A 23,379-nucleotide genomic window follows, 5' to 3' on the forward strand; every position below is an offset into this window, starting at 1 on the left:
GGGGAGATGAACCATGAGAGACTATGGACCCTGAGAAACAAACTGAGGGTTCTAGAGGGGAGGGGGGTGGGGGATGGTTAGCCTGGTGATGGGTATTAAAGAGGGCATGTATTCCATGGAGCACTGGGTGTTATGCACAATGAATCATGGAACACTACATCGAAGAAAGAAAGAAAGAAAAAGAAAGAAAGAAAGGAAAGAAAGAAAAGAAAGAAAGAAAAGAAAGAAAGAAAGAAAGAAAGAAAGAAAGAAAGAAAGAAAGAAAGAAAGAAAGAAAGAAAGAAAGAAAGAAGAAAGAAAGAAAGAAAGAAAGAAAGAAAGAAAGAAAGAAAGAAAGAAAGAAAGAAAGAAAGAGAAGGAAGGAAGGAAGGAAGGAAGGAAAGAAGGAAGGAAGGAAGGAAGAAAATTATAATAAACCATAATAATATTTCCAAAAAAAAATCTATGCACCATTCCGTGTTAAAGTGAATGATAAAGTAGCAAAAGGGAGCATTGCTATCTCTTGGGCTGGTAAGAGAGAATAGGATGCTAAGCACAAGATAAGGAGTGTCCTTTGTGGGTATCACAGTCTGTTCCTACATGATCATTGGAAGCAGGGAGGTGGGTATATGGTACAGTCACAGGCAGGGGGTAGGTGTGATAGTGGGAAGATAAGTGAAAAGATATGAGTCATTGTCTTGGAGAGTAGAAAAGTGAGCTCACCGTGAAGCCCAAGAGGTGCGCCCTACTGGGCTCAAGGTCGATGCAGTTGTGAAGTCATCTGTGTAAATTGTCCATTAGAGCAACTTTGTTTAAAAAACAAAGAAAGACGTTAATGCCTAGAAAAGAAAATCAAGTAAAATGCTAATGGCTTAAAAAATAGTCTTAATAAAAATAGTCTGTCCAACCATATCAACTGAGTTTTTCATTTCCTGGCTTGATTTTTCTTGATGTCTCACATGGCCTTGAGAAGGAAGGGTTAGTGAGGGGCATTGCACATCCTCTTACTTCCTACGTGTAGAACAACCCCAGATGCCAGGACAATTCCTGCTGAAGTAGGAAGTCTGTAGAAGAGAATCATGCCAACACATGCCAACAGCCTGGAGAGTGCCCAGACTCTTTGATGCAGCCCTACTGCCCCCAAATCTTCAAACGAACAGGTGTTAACTCTAAAACCACTACATACTACATGGACAGCAACCAAAAACTGAAAATGGTTCCCATGTTCAGTTGTGAAAGAACAGCGAAGTGAACTAAGGTGGATTCACAAGGGCAGTTGTCACACACAGGTGCGTGTGACACACGTGTACATGGATATTTACAGTACCCTTGCTTTCCAAGAATAGATAAGTCAGGAAGAACCTCAATATTCAGAAATAGGAGTATGACAAATGAATCTGGTACACCCCTACAATAGAATAATAGGCAACTGTTAGGAATAATAAGGTCAGGGGCACCTGGGTGCCTCAGTCATTAAGCATCTGCCTTCAGCTCAGGTCATGATCTCAGGGTCCTGGGATAGAGCCCTGCATCGGGCTCCCTGCTCACCTGCTTCTCCCTCTCCCACTCCCCCTGCTTGTGTTCCCTCTCTCGCTCTCTCTCTCTGTCTGAAATAAATAAATAAAATCTTAAAAAAAAAGTCAGTATACATGTACAAACATGGAAAGGTATCCATGTACGTAAGTGCCATGGAAGGTAGGGGTTTTCTTTCTTTTTTTTTTTTTTTGGTTGTTTTGTTCAATGATACAGTATCAACATCTAGCATAGTACCAAGACATAGTAGATGTTCAGTGTACAACTTTTGAATAATAAATCTATTTCTTAGCAAAAAAGAGCAGACTACAAAAGAATGCATACATTACAGTCAACTTGTGTGTGTGTGTGTGTGTGTGTGTGTTCATGTGTGTATGTGTATAAACACTACCACTCTATTAGTGAGGATAGGGTGTCTGTTACAAAACATTGTAACAGACAACCCCTCAATGAAACAATTTGTGTTATTTCTCAGTTACTATACCTGCCCTCTATGAGTTGTCTGGGAATTCTGCTCTGTGTCACCTTCTCTCTGGTACTTGGCTGAGAAAGCAGCTACTAACTGAAACATTGGTAGCTGAGACGGCAGAGGAAAGGCCCTGGAGGATCTTACCGGCAGGAATTAAATACTCACAACTCATTGGCCAGAACTAGTCATGTGGTCTAACCAAACCCTGCACTAGCCAGCAGGTGCGATCATGCTAGGTGCCTGGGAAAATGGCTGGAACTCTTTGGCAGATACCACAAACAGCATCGCGGAAACACCCATGGAATTGTTAAAAATAGTTACAACTGAAGAAAGTTTGAGGAGGATCGAGGGGTTAATTTTTTTTCAATAATTTTTTTATTATGTTATGGTAATCACCATACATTACATCATTAGTTTTCGATGTGGTGTTCCATGATTCATTGTTTGTGCATAACACCCAGTGCTCCACACAGAACGTTCCCTCTTTAATACCCATCACCAGGCTAACCCATCCCCCCACCCCCCTCCCCTCTAGAACCCTCAGTTTGTTTTTCAGAGTCCATCGTCTCTCATGGTTCATCTCCCCCTCCGACTTACTCCCCTTCATTCTTCCCCTCCTGCTATCTTCTTCTTTTTCTTTTTCCTTAACATATCTTGCATTATTTGTTTCAGAGGTACAGATCTGTGATTCAACAGTCTTGCACAATTCACAGCGCTCACCATAGCACATGCCCTCCCCAATGCCTATCACCCAGCCAGCCCATCCCTCACACCCCCCACCACTCCAGCAACCCTCAGTTTGTTTCCAGGGATTAAGAATTCCTCATATCAGTGAGGTCATATGATACCTGTCTTTATCTGATTGACTTATTTCACTCAGCATAACACCCTCCAGTTCCATCCACGTCTTTGCAAATGGCAAGATCTCATTCCTTTTGATGGCTGCATAATATTCCATTGTGTATATATACCACATCTTCTTTATCCATTCATCTGTCGATGGACGTCTTGGCTCTTTCCACAGTTTGGCTATTGTGGACATTGCTGCTATAAACATTGGGGTACATGTACCCCTTCGGATCCCTACATTTGTATCTTTGGGGTAAATACCCAGTAGTGCAATTGCTGGATCGTATGGTAGCTCTATTTTCAACTGTTTGAGGAACCTCCATACTGTTTTCCAGAGTGGTTGCACCAGCTTGCATTCCCACCAACAGTGTAGGAGGGTTCGAGGGGTTAATTTTTAATTTTCATCTGGTATACTCTGTTTTTTTGACATTTTGCAACTAATTCATTATATAATGAAATATTTTTACAAGCAAGTAATGAATTTTTTAAAGTATACATTAATATGATGAAATATGCTACTGCTCTAGAAATGTTTAGGATGTATTTTTATAACATGCTGAAATTTTTATGCTGTGATGTTAAGTGGGGAAGGTAATATAAAACTTTTTATGTGGTTTCATTTCAATTGTCTAAAGAAATGCTTAGAGAAAGAACTCTAGGAAGAAATATGCCAAAATATTAGTAGTACTTCTTTTGGGTATACTTGGGTGATGAGATTATGCCTGTTTTCTTCTTCTCCTCCTTCTCTATGATACTTCTTTCGATTCTGCAAATTCACCACCATGATTAAGTGTTGCTATTATAAAAAGGAAAGAGCATTCACTAAAAAAAGGCCAATCTCTAGGGAAAGGATGACCTGACATGTCAACTTTAACTCCTAAGACATAAATGGACAAATTGCCCATAACCATAACTTTTCAGGAAAAAAGAATTAGTAATAAGTGGACATTTCCTGTCCCAGAAAACCTTGAGTTTTATAAAAGCCTTGCAAATAGGCATGGGATTATAGCACAAATAGTTTCTCTCCAGGGCTGTTCTTTTAGTATAAAATGGGGAGAAAAATGAGTTTTTATAAGGACTGCTTTCAACTTTTGTTCTAAAGTAAGATTTCTACAGAACTTTGAATAACAAAAAAGTGAATTTTCCATTTTGCCAACATAGATCATTGTTTTCGACTGGTCTTCACAAGAACACTCAGAAACAGTGTTCGTGTCCTATATGTGTGGGTGTAGCTACTTCACATATGTTGAATCAGAGAATTTTAAAACTGACAGGGCTCCCAGAAACAATGCTTTGATTGAAATGGGAGCTCACAGAGATAGGAAATTATACTAGCTAGCATTGATTGGGCACTTGCTCTTCATGACGTGCCCACACAACAGGATATATCGCCCTTGGAACTATTGATATTGGAGTCCAGATGGTTCTTTGTTGGGGGGGGGCTGTCCTCTGCACAATAGGGTGTTTGGTAGCATCCCTGGCTTCTACCCACCAGATGCCTGTGGTATCCCCGCTCAGTCATAACAACCAAAATGTCTCCAGACATGGCCAAATGCCTGCTTGATGACATTTGAGAACCACTGCCATCCAACCCTTTAAAAAATCCCTGATGACAATGGAGATGTTACGATGCCCATTTTACAGAGGTTAAGTACATGCTTCTAGATGCTGAGCCAGAGTGCCAGAACTAGGGTTTAAATCCAGATCCTCACAACTCCATGTGCTAGTAACTGCCCACGAGTAAACATTTACCCATGTCAGGCATGGCATGAAGCTCTTTACTTGTACAAATAGTCCCCGACTTAGCATGGTTCGACTTAACAATTTTTTGACTTTGCAGTGGTGTGAAAGTGAGACGCATTCAATAGAAACTGTACTTGGAGTTTTGAATTTGGATCTTTGCCCAGGGTAGGGACATGCTGTAGGATCCTCTCTTGTGATCCTGGGCAGTGACGGCAGCTGCAGCCCCCAGGCACGCGATCAGGAGTGTAAACAACCAATGAGCTGACAACCATTCTGTCTGTACCCATATGACCATTCTGTTTCTCACTTTCGGTACTATATTCAATAAACTGTGCATGATATTTAACACATGGTTATAAAATAGGCTTTGTGCTAGATGATTTTGCCGAACTGTAGGCTAATATGTATGTTCTGAGTACGTGTAAGGTGGGGGCGAGGCTAAGCTACGTTGTATAGTGGGTTAGGTGCATCATATGCATTTTGGACTTAATGATATGTTCAACTTATGATGGGTTTATCCAGGTGTCACCCCATCATAAGTTGAAGAAGATCTATACATCCTTGTAGATACAGATATTGACTCTAAGGAGTGGATGCACGTAGGATTCCTGTTTTGTCATAGGAGCGAACTAGGCTCAGCAAGTTTATACAATTTGGCCAAGACCACTTAGCTAAAAAGCTGCAAGTCTGAACTGGAATAAAGCACTGCTTAACGTCACAGTGCATACTCTTTACCTTCTGTGGGAGCTTCTATTATAGAACACGTATTGCCAAGGGAGGGTGGGGGAGTTGAGAAAATATGATTTAAAAAATTATTTTTAAGATTTATTTATTTATTTTAGAGAGAGAGGAAAGGGGGAGGGGCAGAGGAAGAGGGAGAGCATCTCAGGCAGGCTCCCCACGGAGCACGGAGCCCCCAGGGGGGCTCCATCTCACCACCCTGAGATCATGACCTGAGCCGAAACCAAGAGTGGGATGCTTAACTGACTGAGCCACCCAGGCGCCCTGAGAAAATACGATTTTTAAAGTAAGGCTTGCTGTAATTAAGCTCGTTGGTCATTCATTCATTCATTCATTGTATATGCCCAAACCCTGGGGTGGCCGCATAACCTAAGTTCTAAAGAGCACGGTCTCAAATCCTGCTCCACCAATTCCTAACTCTGTGGCCTCGAGCACTTTGCTAAAGTTCTCTGAGCTGCAAACCTCATTTTCTTCATCTGTAAAATTAGGATAAGTACCTACTTTTTAGGATTATTATGGAGAGAGAATGAAGCAATTTGTGGAAAATGCAGAGCATGGTATGAAACACTGTAATTGATGGATATAATTTTTTAATAAACGTTATTACTGTTGTTGTTACTTCCCAGAAGGGATTGAACTCGCTAAGTTCTAAATGCATGCAGGGTTGAATAATATGAAAATAGCTAAAGAAAAATTGTCACATGAGGGAAAGGCATTTGAAATGCCAAAGCAGTCCTGAAGCAATCTAATATAATAGCATTTACCTGCTGTTGTATAAGTTAGCTTTTGGGGGAAAAAAATCCACATTAACCCAAGATTGGCATTAAAAAAAAAAAAGATTTTGACTTTCTGTTAGCAAATGCAACAAGATATCCTTATAACACAACTACACTCTAAAGAAACTAATATAAATCTATAATTTTCTAAATTTCTTATCATTATTTTGCCTGTTTCTAGTTTGAGAATTTGGGGGCGAAAAAGAAAACAAACTTCTGTTGCTAAGAACATTTCAATAAATGAAGTTATTTCTCTGCCCACATAGATGCCCCCATGAACCAGTTCTCCTGTTCTTCCCCAAACCAAATTACACACAGATGTATGGTTATGTCTGAAGATGTTTATTAAACCTAGTCATTTCAATTCTGAATTTAGCTACAGATTCAAGATACCAAATGGGAGGAGAGAAAGGATTGGACAAATAATATAAGTTATTTCTCCCAAGGGAGCTGTGCCCTGCTTTGAATCTAATTGTCTGCTCTATTTGTATTATCCTTAGTAAATTGGTTGAAGGATCTAAAAATCATATGAGAAGGCTAAGTCTAATATCTAGGGGTTAGGATTTAACACTGGAAGTCTTGTGGTCATTAGTCTTACTTTCTAAAGTTACCCCTAACTAAAATCCATGGAACTGGTTAATTCACCCACCCCAGATGTATCTTTCTGCTTCCCACTTGGGAGATTAAATTTAAAAGGATAATACCTAAAACAAACAAACAAACAAACAAAACTGCTAGGGTCCATGTTAGGATAACCAGATTAATCTTTCTGAGATGTAATGGGGTTAATTTTGTCTGGGAAGGCAGTAAACATGGTGGTTAACTATGGGGACCTTCAGTGTTTGAAAAAATCAACTTCAGATGTTAGTTCTGCTATTTAATTGCTTTGACAGGCAGGGTATATAATGTCTTACAAAGAGTCTTACCACCTGGTATTCATGACCCTATGTAACCCTCTTCCTTTGGGTGTGGACTGGTCTGGTGACTTGCTGCTAACCAAAAGACTATAGCAAAAGTGACAGGATGCTACTTCTGTGATGAATGCACAATGAGTTCTCTCTCACTAGAAGATTTTCTCCTTTCCTGGCTTTGATACTGTGAGCTGCTATGTTGGAAAGGACATGTGCCAAAGGACTGAGGGCAGCCTCCAGCCAAGTGCCAGCAGGAACTAAGGCTCTCAGACCAACAAGCAACCATGTAAAAGCTTGGCAGCAGATCTTCCCCAGTCAAGTCTTCAGATGAGACCCCAGTCTTGCTGGCACCTGCTGGCAGTCTGTGACAGCCCACATGCAGAGTTCCTAGCCAAGCTATGCCCAGACTTCTGACCCTCAGCAAATGTAAAATAATAAATAGTTGTTGTTTTAAGCTGCTAAGCGTGTGGTAATTTGGTATGTAGCAATAGATAACTAATACGGGGGCTGTGCCACCTTGGATGAGCTACTAAACCTCTCTGAGCCCAAGTTCCTCAACTGTAAATTAGGGATGCCCATACCTATTTCTCAGGTTGGCTGTGAAGATTCCATAAGCTGAATGTTTACTATTATAGCTGGCACCTTGTGAGCTTACTTTAAAATTTACTTTTATTTTATTGACAACATTTTATTTTTTTCTTAAGATTTTATTTATTTATTTATTTATTTAGAGAGAGACAGAGTACAAATGGGGGGAGGAGAAGAAGGAGAGGGAGAGAGAGAATCTCAAGTGACTCTGCACTGAGCATGGAGCCCGACAGGGGGCTCGATCTCATGACCCTGAGATCATGACCTGGCTGAAGTCAAGAGTCGGACACTCAACCAACTGAGCCACCCAGGTGCCCTACTGACAACATTTTATATTCACCATGCACACCAATCTCAGAAGTTAATTAATGCAATGTACAAGAGATTAAAATAGATAAGCCATTTTTTTCATAGAAATAACACTTCAAGAAATTCTGTTACAGTTGACATGGAAGAAAGCATAGTTCAGATTTCTTCCTCCTGATTTGGGCAGTGAGGGGTGGGGGAGGAAGCTAGTTGGGTATCCGTATGCCAGAGGAAAGAAGACCCCAAAGGAAGGCAACTGGAAACAAAAGTTCCACGGAAAAATCTAACAAAGAGGAGTGCATGCACACTTGATAATGAGTGAATTGATCTACCCATGGCTTTGTTTGGTAATTGTCAGGGGAGCTGGGGAGTTTCATACATGTTGGTGGAACAGAAGGCACTCTGAGAAACCCCATCAACATTTCACATGTGTATACTCTTTAGTCTAATGGCTCCATTTCTAGGAATTTATCTTGAAAAAAATTATCAGAAACGTGTACCAATATGTTGAAACTGTTCATTGCAGCATTGCTTATAAATATTAGGTTTAAACATTAACTGCTGACATTTGACGACTTTGATGTATGAAAACAGCAATTTCACATAGTTCTATTGAGAAGAAGAGAATTTGAAACAACCCCAGAATAGAACCCAAATGGAATTTGGAACGATTCAGAGTTTTACACATCAACAAACACACACTCTCTGTGTATAAATGGTGTCAACATATTAAGCGAAGAAAGCAGCTTACAAAACAGATCCCCCCCATATCCCCCTGAGCATTTTCATGGAGCTCTGAGGATAGTGAAAAGGGCTCAGAAATAAACATACAAATTCTAATATTTTGTGCCTTTGCCCCCCACTCCGTCGTGTTTCCCAGTGGAGGGGTTTTCCTGACTCTTTTCCATCCACCCCTTTATAACACGCCAGGGGAGGAGGGAAGACTTCTCTGATTGGCCACTTGTCAAGGATGAACTGGGCATGAGCACTTCCTCTTACTGGGTCAGCCTGGTTCCAGAGCTGACCTCCTGTTATCTGCTTCCCACTAAACCAGGCACGTTGAGAGGAGCCGATTCTGCCCCTGCTGGGAGATGCTGATCACTGTCCAGCTGAGCAATGACTGGGCGAGTAAGTCCATCTCATTCAGAGGCAGAAAGCATTAGAAAGCCCACTTGGCTACCTACATCAGCCGTGTCCTCCAAATTTGCTTTTATCGGTGATAAGAGATAGATTGATCTCCTTAAATATCCAATAAAATATCCTCATATAGCTAATAAAGAAGATATTTCTTGGACACCCCCCTAAATCCCTAATACACACACATTCCTACAAGCATTATAAAGTCAAGCTATTTCTATACCAGTATCAGTATCTGTATATCTAAAACTGTTTGTTGTAGGGATGTCTGGGGGATTCCAGAAACTCTCATCTTCTCTTCAGTGCTTTACCATTTTGTAAAGACCATGGCTGTATTAGATAGTTGGACTTTTCCTGGGAAATTTGGGAAATTAAAGAGGGGCCTTAAATCTCACAGTTTACCATCCCCATCTTCCTGTAACACTGGACTACCTGGGTGGCAGACAAAAACGTATGAATAGAACACCAGCAAAAAAGGGTCATAAAAGGAGAAAAAATTCCCTCCATTTCCGCTTGTTCAAAAATGAATTCACTATCTCCCCACTACCCCCAAAATTGGCTCTCGCCTCCAACTAACCTGTTTCTGAGAGCGGAATCATTTTTTCTTCTATTTTCTCGGGCTAGAAACCCAAACCTTTGATTCCTGACTTAGAGTCCCTGTATTCATCCTGTCACCGGGTTCTTTGTTTCATAGCATCTCTGTACTACATTTTTTTTTTTAATTTTCCGTTCTGACTGCCAGAACTTTCCACCTAGCCATTTCAGATTTATATTGCTCTCTTCACATCCAGTTCCTTCCAACCAAAACCATAGTCTGCCCGTCTGTCTGTCTTAGGGCAACTCATCTGCCTAGTATTCAAGGTTTTCCCCAATTTACTTCTACCTAACCAGTCTTTCTCCATACTGTTCTTCCCACAGATCTATTTCCTCCCTTCCTTTCCTCTCCCCCCATGTTTTGTAACCCATGCTCACCTCTAGGGGGAGCTCAAGACCCTCCTCCCTCACCTCCGATTGATTTTGTTGCCCAAAACCAGTAAGGCCACATTAAAGGGTGAAGCTTTAGCACAAAATCAGAATTAAATTCTGACTCCTCCTCCTCTTAGAAGCCTCCTGGCCAGTTTCATCTACTATTAATACTGACAATATGGACAATCGTGACAGGTACCATTTTTTGGAGAGCCGATCACATACCAGTCGAGGTGTTTTTCCTCCAGTTTCTCATTTAATCCTCACCCTATACATCTATGAAGTATTCCACTTTGAAAATGAGGACACTGTGGCTTGGTGGACCCTAGGGGACTTGCATGAGGTCAGATGGCAAGTAAGTGATGGAGCTGAGATGCTACCTAGGTCTGTCTCCTCCAGAGCCCAAGCTCTCAATCTGCACACGATGCTTCCCTACAGCCCCCGGGGATAGATTATTATGGTGACAGGGTCCATGTCTAACTTCTCTGTGTCCTTCAAACAGCCTCTGTTTACTCATCAGCCTGATGGCAATAATACAAATCTGTGTTAGTTTTCTAGGGCTGCCATAACAAATCGCCACCAACTGGGTGGCTTAAAACAACAGAAAGCGAGGGGCACCTGGATGGCTCAGTCAGTTGAGCACCTGACTCTTGATTTCAGCCCAGGTCATGATTTCAGGGTCCTGGGCTCGAGCCCTACATGGGGCGCTGCCCTCAGCAGGGAGTCTGCTTGTCCTTTCCTTTGCTCCCCACCCTGCTCATGCTGTCTCTATCTCTAAAATAAATAAATAAAATCTTAAACAACGACAACAGAAATAGAATCTCTCTCAGCTCTGGAGTCTAGAAGTCCAAAATCAAGGTGTCAGCAGGACTGTGCTCCCTCAGAAGGTTCTAGAGGAGAATCCTTCCTTGCTGTTCTTCAAGCGGCAGGTGGTTGGCTACCATCCTTGGCGTCCCTAGGCTTGTTGATGTGTCACTCCAATGTCTGCATCTCTCATCACATGGCCTTCTTCTCTGGGAGTCTATGGGCATCCTCTCCTCTTCTTATGAAGACCCCAGTCCTCAGACCAAGCTTGTCCTACTCCAGCGGGATCTCACCTTAATTTGATTGCATCTGCAAAGACCCTCTTTTTTTTTTTTTAAGATTTTATTTATTTGACAGAGAGACAGCACAAGCAGGGGGAGCGGCAGGCAGAGGGAGAGGGAGAAGCAGACTCCCCACTCAGCAGGAAAGGCAAGCAGAACCCACATTCTAAGGACAGGGGAGCAGGTGAGCTCCAAGAGCCCAGGTCTAGTTCATGGGTCAACTGGCAGTCACAATGTTTTGATGATATCCCCCAACACTGCAAGGAGATCAGATCGTACACTCAATATATCATTGAGTCATGAGGACTGGAGCTTTCAGGAGAACACTAGTTCTTTTTTTTTTTTTTTTTTAGATTTTATTCATTTATTTGAGAGAGAGAGAGAAATTGAGATAATGAGTGGGAGGAGGAGCAGAGGGAAAAGCAGAGTCCCTGCAGAGCACGGAGCCCAACATAGGACTCCATTCCAGGACCTTGGATCATGATGTGAGCCGAAGGCAGACACTTAACCCACTGAGCCACCCAGGCACCCAGGAGAACACTAATACTTGTTGAGAAAGGGATGAAAGGGTTTTTCATGGCACCGAGTAATTGTAAAATATTTAAATAGTTCAGGAGGCTGAGTTCATGATATAGTTGAATAAAATGAAGATTGGAAAGGAAGAGTAAACCCCTACAAGATTATTTATTGCCAGAATATTATTTACAAGGGGTGTTAAGCAATGTAGGGGAAATAAAAAAAAAAAAAGAAAAGAAAATGGAGGAACAAAAGCTTAAATGAGGAAATTAAATTCAAGTGTTCGGATGAAAAAAAACTGGAGTAATTAGTATTAACTGCTTCAGAGGCCAAGAACTTTATTATAGTAGTTCTGGACACTTCTGGCTGTTCATGATCTGCATGCCCATCATATGCAGGTGGACAGAAAAACACCAGGAATGGGGTAGGGTTCATTAGTTTTGAGTTGCTCATGAAGGTTCTAAAGCAAAGCTATCCATGAGAAATTTCTACAATGATGGGAACGCTCCACATCTGTGCTCTCCAGCATGGTAGCCCTAATCAGATATGATGCCCAGTTAAATATGAATTCAGATAAACAACACATGACTTCTTTTCTTGTAAGTATGCTCGGCCATACTTTATCGGAAATTCAGATTGAACTGGAATGTCCTGGATCTTTTTCCCCTAACTCGGGTCATCCTAGCCGCGTGTGGCTAAGGAGCCTTTGAAATATGTCTTGTGTACCTGAAGAACTGTGATGGAAATCTTACTTAATTTTGATTAATGGAAGTAGTCATGTGTGGCTAGCGGTTACCGTAATGGTCAGCTCGATCTGAAGAAATAGGGTATGTGGGAGGACCTCTGCCAGCGTGAGATTTCCCTGGGGATGGTGTTCGAACTCATTCCGGGTTCTACATGTCAGGAAGCCCCGCCTCCATGCACAAGAAACCCCGAGTGCCCTGCCATGCTGGGAAGTCTTCAGGAGCGTATCTGAGAAAGTAATGACCACAAAAAGAACAAGCTATTTGTTGAGCAATTATTATGTGCCATGAGACGTACTTTAAATATGCTATGACCCTGATTTCTGCCAACACCTCTGCAGGTGAACATGATTACGTTCACTGCACAGGTGAGGAACACGTAGCTCAGAGAGGTTAAGTGACTTGCCTAAGGTCACAGAGCTGGTAAGTAGAATGAGCTTACATTCAGGTCACGTGACTGAACAGGGTAAAAGACTGCATCCAAAGGGGACAAGTTTTCAAAGACTAAAGAAACTCTTCAAGCCAAATGGTAAGCAGCAAGGAGGACTGGCACCAAGTTGACATGGAAATTGACCATGATCAGCAGAAAGAGGGTGAAGAGAGGGGTGTAGGCTGTACTCTTTTGGTAAATGGTGGGAAGACTCCAGGCACTTACTTGGCTTTCTTGAGGCTCCATCATTTCATTTTTAAAATGAGGTGAAACTTTATTTTATTTGAGGAATAACAGGAGAAACTATGTGTGAAGACCTGGAAGACACTCATAAATGATCATTATACATGGTAGCATACATAAGAATTATATTTTCTTTCTGATAATAAAAACAATCTACAGCTATGCGGCTCACCCAAGAGAGTTGGAATGATGTCTAAAAGGCCTCAAGGACATGATTTAACTTTTATGCTGGAGAACACAGGTACACCTGAAGCATTTTGGAAATTCTCCAACACCTTGGAAAGGGGGAAAGTGTGCAAGTCCTGTTAATACCAAGCCTGTGACAATATCAGTGAAGTCAATAAACTAAAAAAACAACAACACACCGACTTGGGGGGTCTGAGGTCCAAGCTACTTATTTTTAGTTTTTAAAAAACGATCAAGTGTATAAAATTGACATCCTCATGGATTGCCCTTCACCTGGACCCTATCCCATTCCCTAGTCCATCATTCCTGAGTCCCGCCTGAAGAAGTGCAGGTCAGGAGTGGGTAAAGGTGAGGGGCACCTGGTGCCCACATTGCTGAGTCATTATATTGTGTCTCACATTTCCATGTATCTCAAATGTGCTGCACAAGGATAATCTCCTTCCTTCCAGAATGATGATACCAACCTGAATTACAGCCTCACTCTGGGACTTTAACACTTCCAAAAGAGACCTCTGACAATCTGTGTGAGTCAGGGTTCTCCAAAGGAACAGAAGCAAAAATGTGTAGATATAGAGAAAGAGATTTATTTTAAGGAATTGGCTCACACAGTCATGGGGGCTGGCAAGTCCAAAATCTGGAAGGTGAGCCAGCAGGCTGGAGAACCAGGAAGAGCCAATGCTGCAGTTGAAATCCAAAGGCCATCTGCTGGCTGAATACCCTCACGCTTGAGGAATCACTCTTTTGTTCTATTGAGATCTTCAACTGATTTGATGAGGCCCACCCACATTATGGAGGCCGATGTGCTCTCCTCCAAGTCTACCAATATAAATCTCATCTAAAGAATACTCTCACAGAAACACCCAGAATAATGCTTGACCAAATATCCGGCACTGGAGGCCAGGTCATTTGACATAAAACTTACCATCACATAGTCCACCAGGAATGACTATATCCATTAAAGTCAAGCCCAGGCACTTTCCTCTAAATGAGGCATTGAGCTCTTATGCCAAGCCTACTGGCTCAAATCTGTAAACCAACCTGGCTCATAATCCTAACAACCTTTGTCGTCTGGTTTCCCAAACCTGGGCAGACAAGAAACAAGAGAAGGAGTTAGAGTGAGGACTTGATACAGGCAGATCCCAGAAGCAGTGAGAAGTGACAGCTCACATCCTGACAGTGAGGAGGAGATGGAAGATCTCTAAAAAGTAGACAGAAAAACGGTAAGAGCTCAGCAGCATAGGGCCTTTGAGTGTTAACACAAATTGTTCTGCTTCCTTCATGGAATGAGGCTGTAACAGAGCCCAGTAGAGCAACTGGTGTTCCTCATTATATACCTGGGTCTCTAAGTAACAACACATTTGGATTAGCTGTTACAAGGGGTAGGATGGAAGGAAAGGGGCAGTTTTTAAAGGGTGGGGAGCAGGCGTGGTAGTCACTGGCTGATATGCTCTCCTCCTCTCACCACCAACCCTTGCCTGTGCATGGGGAATACGGTGAATTCTCTACTGGCTCTTTTAAAAAATTAGCCATTCCCTCTTTCTCGGGGCAATCAGGGCATCCGGATCTCATTTTAAGAGAACTATGCTCTTCATCCTCAAGCAGGTGGTTTGAGTGATATTGATAGCACTCCTTCTACAGGGGTGGCCCTTCTAGCTTAAGCCAGTCTAAACATGCCATTTATCTTCTGACCTTGCTTCAGAAAGGAGCACATATTCAAACTGGGATTGCAGTGATGCAAATGGACGTTTGCTGGGTGGTGGGGGGGGGGTTGAGAAAAAGAGACTTTTTTTTTTCCTTCTCCTCCCTAGATGGTATCTCATGAGGGTATGGTCTAGAACTGTTGTAGCCATTCTGCTCCTGTGAAGGGGGAGCGTGGAACTTTCAAGTGATGGGAAGGAGTCCCCTACATGGAGACTGAAGATAAAGCCAAAATTACCAAAGGCAGAGAGGATAAATGGAGAAAGTTGGATTCTTATAACAGCCTATGAGCAGCTCGATCAAACGTCACCTGAAGCTTCTTAGGGTTTTTAATTTATATATGCCAATGGATTCCTTTTTTGATTGAGCCAATTTGAACTGATTTTTGGTTATCTGCTAGGACATGATACCTGATAGAACACCTAATCTTGAAAAAAGAATTTTGACTAGAAAAGAATGAGTTGAAGAGATAGTCGATAACAATAATAACAATATCAACTCAGAAAAAAATGTATCAAGCACCTCATGTTCCAGAAACTGCCCAGAGCTTCACTGACTTCTCACAAAAGCAAATGACATTGGTGCTATGATTATCTCATTTTAAACGAAGATGCTAAAGCTCAGAAGGATTATGTGACTTGCTCAAGGTTGCACAGAAAGGAAATGGACTGAACAGGTCCAGCAGAGCAGGTCTTACTGCCCAGGAATATGCTCTTCTCATGCTGCCAGGCAGACAGCTGCACAGAAGAGGGTATGAGCTGGAAGAGCTTGGTCAGAGGAGAGTGGAACCACTGACCTGTAGTGATGAGGGGAAGATGGGACAGGCAATGAGGCTAAAGAGGCTGCTGGGACCCGTTGGTGGACAGGTTTGGTTCCAGCCATTATCATCATTCAGTGGTTCCTATGTAGTTCTGAGGTTACTCATCATCACTAGCAATAGAGCTACGCCCAACCACTGCCCAGGTTCAGATCAGGGTTATATTGTCAGGATATTCATAATCCATTTATTCATGCAGCAGCTACTGGAGTGTTTATGCCTCAAGCATCCTGCCTGGTGAGCACGACAGTCACGGTAACCACCTTTGTGGACACCTTGTGGACAGCCGAACTGGGAAAGACATCAGGGAATAAATAATGACACCTGAAACAAATAAGTACATCTGTAAATAATGATCATGTGTGGTGATAGCACCAACTGTGCAAAGGGCCACCTATAAGAGACAAGAACAGAGTGTTATAAAAAGAACGAGGAGACCTGGTTTAGATAGGAAGGGTGTGTGCAGGTGTGGGGGGTAAAGCCTCTCCTTGGAAGCATGATTAAGCAGAAGCCTTGATGTTTAAATGGGCACAGGCATTCTAAGCAGAAGGATCCACTTGTGCAAAAAGGGAACTGGATTTGTATATTTAAGGAACTGAAAGAGGACAGTTACTGGGTGAGAGGTAGGTGGGGGCTGGGACTTGCAGGGTCTTGAGTTCCCCCACTGGGACTTTTATTTCTCATTTTGTCATTCCCTCTTGAATGTTTCCTGAGAATCCTCCCCTGGGCCAGACCATATGCAGGGAATAGGGATATGGTGATCAATAGTGATGACGATTATTATGCCTAATATTCTTTGAGGACTTACCATTTGCTATTAGAACTCTTGTCCAAGATTGGAGGCAGAGTCTCCTGGATGTAGGCAGCTAGTTGAGAATTTCCCAAACTTGGCGGATCAAAAGAACTCCTTAAGGAGTTAAAAACAGACCCTTCTCCTGGAGATTTGATTCAGTAGGTGCAACTCCTCCTGGAATTTGTGTTTTTAACAACTTCAACAAAAACACTGGCCTAAAGCAGTGTAGCGCAATGGCTCCCCCCCCCTTTTTTTTTCCTTTTTCTTCTGGACAGATCCCAGTTTGAGTGGGTGGCAAATTCACTGCTTTTGCAGTCACCTTGTGCAAACTGCTCCAAGTCTCTGAGCATCATCAGTTTCCCCTTCCGACAAATGCGGCTAATGACAGCACCATCTCCTGGCGCTGATGTGCAGATTAGGTGAGCTATGATTCCTAGTGATCGATGATGACAGTGACTGGATGATGATGAAGATGCCTCATGATCAGGTGTCCTAGATCACAGCTGGTGGCTCGGAGGACTGTCCTGAGACAGGGCCCAGTTCTTCTGACCTCAGGCTAGGGTTGTCGTTTGAAATACAGGAGCCCAGTTACACTGGAATTTCAGATAAACGAGGCAAAATTTTAGTGTAAGTATCTCCCAAATGTTGCATGGGCTATACTTACACTGAACAGTCATTCACTGTTTATCTGAAATTCCAACCTAACTGGGCGTCCTGTATTTTTACTTGTGGGACCTGGCAACGCCACCTTAGGGGAAAGAAAGTACCCCCCCAAGGCCTGAGCCCAAAAGCACCCGCCCTGCGCACGCACGCGGGCCCCAGTCTAGGCGCCTCCACTGGCCAGGCGCCCCAGTCGATCCCAGAGGGGCCGTTCACGCTTCCGCCCCGCTCAGGCAGCACTAGCGGCGCCCCGAGCGGTCGAGCCCCGCGCACTGACCCTGCCGCCCCGCCCTGAGCAGAGGGCGCCGCCCGGACCCGGGCAGGACAGGCCCGGCGGTTGGGCTGTTCGGCGTCTTGACGTTCCCTCCCACACTGTGTACTCAGGGGAAGCCAGAAAATCGCTCGCCATGTCGGTTACGGAGGCGGGGGGTGTTTTCCGCCGAGCCAGGGGCAGGACCCTAGACGCGTTTCCCTCAGGTACTGCCGGCCTCTCGCCCGGGGAGGGGATGACTTCAAGACTGCGGAACCTTCCGTCGGGGGAACAATCGGTTTGGGGGTGCGCGCCTCCAGCCGGACCGCTTCGGGGGCTGCACTCCGGGGGGTGGGGACCGCAATAGCGGCCGCACCGCCCGCGCTTAGGGCTTCGAGGGGCGCTGTCTTAGAGACGGGTGTCCCGGCAATGGGGCCTTGCTGGCCTTGACCTAACTTGCCTGAGAGAGGAGAAGATAGAGTAAGGCGGCAAAGCGTGCTTCCCGGGAGCGTGGGCTGTGCAGTTAGACTTGCTTTCAGCCTTGCCTTGGACACGTTATTCAGCAGGACTCGGCCTTAGTTTCCCCACCTGCAAACCGGGAATAACAACCGTGATCTTGTGTGTGGCGCTCGTAGGCGCTCGGTGCACGGTAGATGCGGTTATTCTTACGGTGGTAGTTCACCAGGATGTATTTTATACTCCACAGTCCCGCTTACTTCCCGCAATAGGGGTCATCCCCCAGAATGTGCACTGTGCCCATCGGACAGCAGGGCGGGAGGGCAGGCCAGGGTCGGGTCAGAGTTAAGTGCTTGGGGTTTGGATTTAGTCTGCCTCGTTGTAAAAATGTGGGGTTTTTTTGTTGTTTTGTTTTTTATTTTTATTTTTTAAGATTTATTTATTTATTTGACAGGGGGAGACACAGCGAGAGAGGGAACACAAGCAGGGGGAGTGGGAGAGGGAGCAGCAGGCTTCCCGCCGAGCAGGGAGCCCGATGTGGGGCTGGATCCCAACGCTTAACGACTGAGCCACCCAGGCGCCCCTGTTGTTTTGTTTTTTTTAAATGCCTCCTGGGGGAAGCGTAAACAGCTGATTTCTTGGTCCTCTCTGGCTTTTCTCTGCCTGGAGTCAAGATTCCCTCCCACGCCCTCACCGGTTTTGTTAGCCCCGGGGACATCACCCCAGATGCCCTGCATGATCTGGCTTGTGCTCCACCTTTCTTGCTTGTCATCCTGCCCTTTACCCGGTTCTCCTGCCGCACTGGTTTTTCTCGAAGGCCTTTCTTTTCCTCTGCTCCCATAGCTAATAGCCGGGCTGGTAGGGCCTGGCTCTTTCTCAACCCTCTAACTCTAGTTACAAAGTTAAGTCACTTCCCGGGCCAGGTTTTAACCTATTTAAAAAGTAGGTTCCTCCTCAAGGTCTCTGTCCTAAAACCTTGTTCTTTTCTCTCTTTGCAGCTCTTGGTGGGGGAGTGACAAGGTTCTGGAAGAGCATGTGGGGGCCAGAAGTATAGCTGTGGCGGATTTTGGAAAATACAGTCTGCAATAGTGCCCATTTTAAAAATACCTTAGCAGGACTTTTTTTTTTGGCCCAACATGAGATTTTTGAGATTTATCTGTATTGATATAAGTAGCTCTAGTTGACTCACTTCCCTCCTGGGCAATATTCTATTGTGTACCTTCTGTTGCTGGATATGCAGAGTATCTTCCCTGAGGGAGGGGTGTGTTATCTGATCAAGAAGGTTGAGTGTGAGTTAACAGGGCCCTGAAGGGAGGAAAGAGCATTGTGGACTGTGGGTGGAACAGGTGTAAAAGTCTGTGGCATGGCGGGATGGGGAAGGGAAGGATAGGGGTGTGGTGTTGTTCTCTGAGAATGGAGGATGGTTGGGGGTGGGGGGGAGTAAGTGAGGAGTTTTGTCTCTACCTAATAGCATCAAAGAGTTTTAAGCTGCATGTGTGAGGAAACAAGGACACTGATCAGATTTCCGTTTTGGAAAGAATGGTCTAGCTGCGGCAGTGAGAGCAAAAGAATTTCTAAGCCTGAGGAACTTGGGGTGCAATCTGATTGCAAGCTGGAGCCCAGGAACTTGGCTTGAAGCAACATTTCCATAGCACCCGCCTTGTTCACTTTGGGTTTATTTATTCGTGGTAGCTGGAGGTGCTTGTGGTTGCGGGGAGGGCTTCCAATGGAGATTATGGGGGAGGGATATGGAGGTGTCAAAACTCCTTAACCCACTGGGGTTGCCACAGGCTGCCAGGGGCTCCAGAGAACAAGAGAGTCATTCACCCGGACAAGAACGGGGAGGTGGGCAGAGAGACTGAGAAGATAAAAGGAGAGGACACTTCCCCTGCTGAAATAGAAGAGGGAAGATGACCCTGAGCTTCCCTTAGCGGTGGGGCCTATGCCGGGTCTCCTGTGTGGGCTGAGCATCCCCAGCGGGCATGCTCAGTGGGGGCCGTTTAGCGCAGGGCTTTCAGAGGCCCGGCCTTGGCGGCTCGGGCTGAGAACACCTCGTCTTGTGGGTTCACATCACGGGGAGCGGAAGGCCTAGTCCACCGCCAGCGTGCCTCGGTTGCTCTCACCTAGTTCCCAGCGGGCACTGCTGGCACCTTTGAGAGCTGCTTGCAGAGGGTCCACTGCCAGGCCCAGCCCCGTGGGAAGGTGAAGCCGCTCGAGCTGGGAGGGGAGGGTGGCTCTAAAGGCCGGCCCCGAAGAGAAAGGGAAGTAACTGGCGTTTCCCCATCTCTTGCTAAAATACACTCTGCGTGTCAGAGGTGTGGTTAACTCAAGCAACACTGTCCCAAATCACAGCCCTGATAACCCTCATACACTTGTTCCTCAAAGCCCCTTCCTGAATTAGCCAAAGTTTGTTACTCAAGCGAAGCCTGGCAGGTGACGGGAAGAGTCCTAGTCCGTTCAGGCTGTCATTACCGAGCATCACATGCTGGGTGGCTTAGAAAAAACAGACGCTTCTCAGTTCTGGAGGCTGGACGTCCAAGGTCAAGGCGCCCGTGGAAGGCGGGTGTGGTGCATACCTTCCTGGTTCACAGACGACCATCTTCTTGCCCTGCCCTCACGCAGTGGGAGCGGGGAATGAGCACTCTGGGGTCTCTTATAGAGGGTATTAATCTCATCACCAAGCCCTCCTGACCTCTCTGCCTCCAATAGCATCACGTTGGGGTTTCGGTTTCAACATAAGAATTTTGGGGGCACACAAACATCCAGTGTGTGGTAAGCACTTTAAGACCCTCTCCCCCCTGGTGATTTATGGGAGTGGCAGGACTGCCTGCGGTTCTTCGAGTAGTATCATTAGTATCATCGAAGAAGCTTGGCTTCAGTCATCCGTTCCCTGTTAACATCATCCAAGAGGCTCCGTCAGCAGATGTTTATAAAAAGTGAATTGTACATGTCTCATTTGAGAAGGTTCACATTCCTCAGGCATGTTCAGATAGTCATTTTAATTAGGCAAATTGATAATTATGTTTCCTTGACACATACCCTAATCAAGACTACTTTTTCCTAGCAAATACTTGTTTTTCTGAAAAGTTTACATCTGTTTTGAAGAAATTCTAGAAAAGGAGAAATATTAAGGTAAAATAGGTTTGCAAAAATTTCCTGTATTTATTTGTTTTCAGGCCCTAAGCTGTTCTCTTTTCCAGTTTCATTTTTCCACCAGAATATTTTCCACCTTAAAGAATAGGGCTTTGGTGGTTTTCTTAAAAAGATGATTTCCCCGGACGTTTTAAATCTCTGCAGCTGTTTGAGAGGAGCTGACCATGTTCACCAGTCCTGAATATTTCTCGGTCCCCTCTGGAAACCCTCTCGTGTGGCAGAAAATAAATGGGAGTCTCCAAAATAAATAAATAACTTGCCCCTCCTCTTCCAGTTCTCACCTAAGAACTCTTCTAGAAACAGTAGACCTGAAAATGTGTATCCAGGTCTGCATGGAGTAGAAAATAGTGTAGTTTGAAAAATTCTAACAGATCAATGAAGAAAATGAAAATGAAATAAATGCTTTTAATTATGCTGTACATTTAGGCCAAACCAGTTATCTCTTATTTGAGAAGGGCTCCTGTGATTAAAACAAGAATTTTGATTATTTATCCCCACCTCATAAATATCATCATCAGGCAAAATTAGTGTGTAAAAATGTTCCCGTGGTAACATTTCTAAGAGACAAAGGAACTTTTATTTTTGAGTGCCTTTTTTTTTTTTTTGCCTTTCTGTATTTTATAACTTTATCAAGGTACCATAACAGTCACTCATTTTAAGTTCGCAGTTCAATGATTTTTCATAAATTTGCAGAGGGGTACAGTGTCAGGATTTTAGAACCTTTCTGTCTCCCCCCCCCAAAAAAGAAACTTTGTGCCCATTTGTAGTCTGTTCCTGTTTCCACTCCCTATGTAGGGAACTACCAAGTCCATAGCTTTGCCTTTTCTGGACATTTCATATAAATAGAATCATATGATCTGTGGTCTTTTGTGACTGACTTCTTTCCCTTAGCATCATCTTTTCAAGATTCTCTCATGTTGTAGCAGATAGCCACACTCTCTTCCTTTTCACTGAATGGTATTCCACTGTATGGGAAACCACATCTTGTTTACCCATTCACCCATTGATGCACATTTGGACGATGGCAGACGTTCCCCAATTTGGACACTGGCTGTTAGGAATGAAGCTGATATGAACATCCACATACACATCTTTGTATGGACATATGTTTCATTTTTCTTGGGCAGATACCTAAGATTGGAACTGCTAGGTCATATAAATAACTATGTTTGACATTTTGAGGAACTTCCAAACTGTTTTCCAGAGCAGCTGCACCATTTTACATTCCCACCACTAAGGTATATGGATCCCTGTTTCTCTATATCCCCGCCAACACTTAGCACTTGTCATCATCTGTCTTTTTGATTATAACCAACCATATGCGTGTGAATTGGTGTCTCATGTGGTATTGATTTGCATTTTCTTTTTTCTTTAAATTTTTTATTGTTATGTTAATCACCATACATTACATCATTAGTTTTTGATGTAGTGTTCCATGATTCATTGTTTGTGCATAACACCCAGTGCTCCACGCAGAGCGTGCCCTCTTTAATACCCATCACCAGGCTAACCCATCCCCCCACCCCCCTCCCCTCTAGAACCCTCAGTTTGTTTTTCAGAGTCCATCATGTCTCATGGTTTGTCTCCCCCTCCGATTTACCCCCCTTCATTCTTCCCCTTCTGCTATATTCTTCTTTTTTTTTTCTTAACATATATTGCATTATTTGTTTCAGAGGTACAGATCTGTGATTCAACAGTCTTGCACAATTCACAGCACTCACCATAGCACATACCCTCCCCAATGTCTATCACCCAGCCACCCTATCCCTCCCACCCCCACCACTCCAGCAACCCTCAGTTTGTTTCCTGAGATTAAGAATTCCTCATATCAGTGAGGTCATATGATACCTGTCTTTATCTGATTGACTTATTTCACTCAGCATAACACCCTCCAGTTCCATCCACGTTCTTGCAAGTGGCAAGATCTCATTCTTTTTGATGGCTGCATAATATTGCATTGTATATATATATATATATATATACCACATCTTTATACATTCATCTGTCGATGGACATCTTGGCTCTTTCCACAGTTTGGCTATTGTGGACATTGCTGCTATAAACATTGGGGTGCACATACCCCTTTGGATCCCTACATTTGTATCTTTGGGGTAAATACCCAGTAGTGCAATTGCTGGATCGTATGGTAGCTCTATTTTCAACTGTTTGAGGACCCTCCATACTGTTTTCCAGAGTGGTTGCACCAGCTTGCATTCCCACCAACAGTGTAGGAGCGTTCCCCTTTCTCCGCATCCCTGCCAACATCTGTCATTTCCTGACTTGTTCATTTTAGCCATTCTGACGGGTGTGAGGTGGTATCTCATTGAGGTTTTGATTTGGATTTCCCTGAT

General features: G+C 43.9%; 1 protein-coding gene across 3 annotated transcripts in view; it reads left to right on the plus strand.

The window, feature by feature from the left end:
- Nucleotides 1-17,430: 17,430 nt before the first annotated feature.
- CPPED1 (calcineurin like phosphoesterase domain containing 1) overlaps nt 17,431-23,379 on the plus strand; it is a 97,836-nt gene continuing 91,887 nt past the window's right edge. Inside the window, exon 1 of one of the 3 annotated variants that reach the window (XM_025855575.2) lies at nt 17,431-17,646. In XM_025855575.2, the coding sequence (XP_025711360.1) occupies nt 17,577-17,646 (70 nt within the window). In that variant the 5' untranslated portion in view covers nt 17,431-17,576. Of the gene's footprint in view, nt 17,647-17,809; nt 17,900-23,379 lie in introns of those variants that run through there. The other 2 variants (XM_025855576.2, XM_073899488.1) reach the window with 2 other exon arrangements.

This window comes from Callorhinus ursinus, unplaced genomic scaffold, assembly GCF_003265705.2.
Source record: "Callorhinus ursinus isolate GAN/ISIS: 27379988/994484 unplaced genomic scaffold, GSC_fseal_2.0 scaffold13, whole genome shotgun sequence".
Taxonomy (NCBI): Eukaryota; Metazoa; Chordata; class Mammalia; order Carnivora; family Otariidae; genus Callorhinus; species Callorhinus ursinus.